General features: G+C 39.5%; 1 protein-coding gene across 3 annotated transcripts in view; it reads left to right on the forward strand.

Moving 5' to 3' along the window:
* LOC106526931 (interleukin enhancer-binding factor 3) overlaps positions 1-1246 on the forward strand; it is a 12265-nt gene extending 11019 nt beyond the window's left edge. For all 3 annotated transcript variants that reach the window (XM_014021661.1, XM_014021659.1, XM_014021660.1), the window contains exons 20-21: positions 397-711; positions 804-1246. In XM_014021661.1, the coding sequence (XP_013877115.1) occupies positions 397-711; positions 804-859 (371 nt within the window). In that variant the 3' untranslated portion in view covers positions 860-1246. The remainder of the gene's footprint in view (positions 1-396; positions 712-803) is intronic.
* The last annotated feature ends 920 nt before the right edge of the window (positions 1247-2166 follow it).

The following is a 2166-nucleotide window of genomic DNA, read 5'->3' on the forward strand; positions in this document are numbered from 1 at the left end:
TATAATATCGGCCCAGTTTTACTTATCGGACCGATACCGATATTAGTGCCGATATATCGTGCATCCCTAAACAAAAGTCACCATGGTCTCTGTTATCTTTAAGTTTTACAGAGAACTATCTGGTAATGTTAGAGATTTCTTAGTTTCTTTTGTTTTGCCCCAGACAACTTGTCAGAAGCTAACGTTAGCACTGAACYTCAACCGGATGTAAACGTACGGCAAGCCAGGAGTACACAAAGAAACGCGCCTCAGCTTCATCACACACAAGACGTCATGGGGAAACATTGATCTGATGCCCTATGAATTGATTTCCCCACATTTAAATGAAATCCATCAGGGATTGATTGATTAATTAATTTTTTTTACCCAGCCCTATTGTTTTATACGTCTTTTCAGATAAACTGTACGGCAACGCCGCAGGAAAAGCCCCTGCTATGGGTGGTATGGTTGGACCGGGCAGCAGCTTCAGCACATCTTACCCCCTGAGCGCCATGTCCTCCTCGGCGCCGGTTTTAGCCTCCAGCAGTGCCAAGGCAGAAGGCTTCCATTCGATGCCTCCTCCTGTGGATCAGCAGAGCCCCTACAGCTACGGGTACGGAGGCGAGAAGAAGAAGATGCTGATCCAGAGTCGGAATTCAGGGGAAGATTTCTCCGTCTACAGCACAGCGTATCCCAGTTCAGTCACAGGAGGACACAGCTACAATAGTTCTGGTAAGAAAGGCTTGAGAATGTTTTTGTAAACTGGTTTATAGATGAGCAGATAAATGGGAAAAAATGTCTTGTGGTTTGACTTCTCCACTCAGGGTGGGGGAACCAGTCGTCCTGGGGGAATCAGCATGGATTTGGCTCTGAAGGATAAAACCAGAGCTTTTCTGGACACAACACAACTTTCTGATCCTCGAACCTCACACTGCTGTCTTTTAATCTTCAGCCGGGATCCAGAAAAAACACATCTGTTAACAGAACCGTTTTTGGTGAAACTGTTGCGTTGCTCTTTTGTTTTAATCACCTGATATATGTAGTTTTTTGACACCAGATTGTCAGTAAAGTTTACTTTTTTTAGCTTCTGTATCAGTTTATCAGCAGAATGTGATTGAGTCGAGGCTGCTTGTAGTTTTGAAATAAATGTTTATCATTGTCATTAAGACGCTCCAAACTTTCTTTACAGAATGACCGGTTGTTTGCGTACACTCTGTAATTTTCAGTTTCCTTGAAAGATTATTGAACATTAAAGCTGTCYGCTGAGGTCAGGAGTGCAGCTTTTATCACTGAGTACAGCCAACTTCATCTTTCCCCGAAAACACCACTTTTTAATTTTCTGCTCTCACAAAAGCTTCAGCAGCACAAAGTTTTAAATTGGTTTAAAGTGCCTGTGACATGCATATCTATGAAATACAAAAAGTCAAAGAAAATATGTTTATATTTAAGAAGCTTGGCATAATACACATGATTTTATCCGTTATGTCACATAATTGGCATATTTTCCTCAGCTAAAGTGAAACGGGAAGTGACATCAAAGGGGAACTCTTTGAGAAAGAAAACTGCTTTTTGTTTATTGAAACATTATTTGAATTATGATTCTCATCTCTCTATGATAGTGATTAAAATAATCTAAAGAAACATCAGACTCTCTWCAGTCTGCTGTTTGCCACTTTAGCAACGCTCTGTTTACATTCAGACATTCACCTTTGACATCACTTCCTGTTTCTTTACACGTGAATATCTCAACAACTGTTCATCTCGGCGGCATAAAATCTTTTTTACAATATGTTATCAATGTTATCTTTCCAACAATACATTCATATAAATATTTGATGTCACAGGCACTTTAAATGTGACGGTGTGTGCGTGAAGACGAGAAATCCTTGTGAAAGGAAGCCACAACAGTCGACWGGTCTACAGACTTGATTAAATGTTACAAATGACTGTTGTAGGGGGCCAAAGTGTTGATTTATTTATCTCAAATCAGATCTGATTACTTTTTAATGATAGAAGGTCGGGGATTATTTGAAGGAATTGACAAAGTTACAGCCTTTTATAAAGAGACACAAGTTAAACTTTTTCACCTTTTTGCCTTTGGGCTTACATAAGAGAAGCAGATTTTGTATCCAAATTTCTTTAAACTTTCAGTCAAATGTCAGCTTTAATCAAATCTGAATGTCTTAT

This window comes from Austrofundulus limnaeus, unplaced genomic scaffold, assembly GCF_001266775.1.
Source record: "Austrofundulus limnaeus strain Quisiro unplaced genomic scaffold, Austrofundulus_limnaeus-1.0 Scaffold300, whole genome shotgun sequence".
In the NCBI taxonomy this organism is placed as follows: Eukaryota; Metazoa; Chordata; class Actinopteri; order Cyprinodontiformes; family Rivulidae; genus Austrofundulus; species Austrofundulus limnaeus.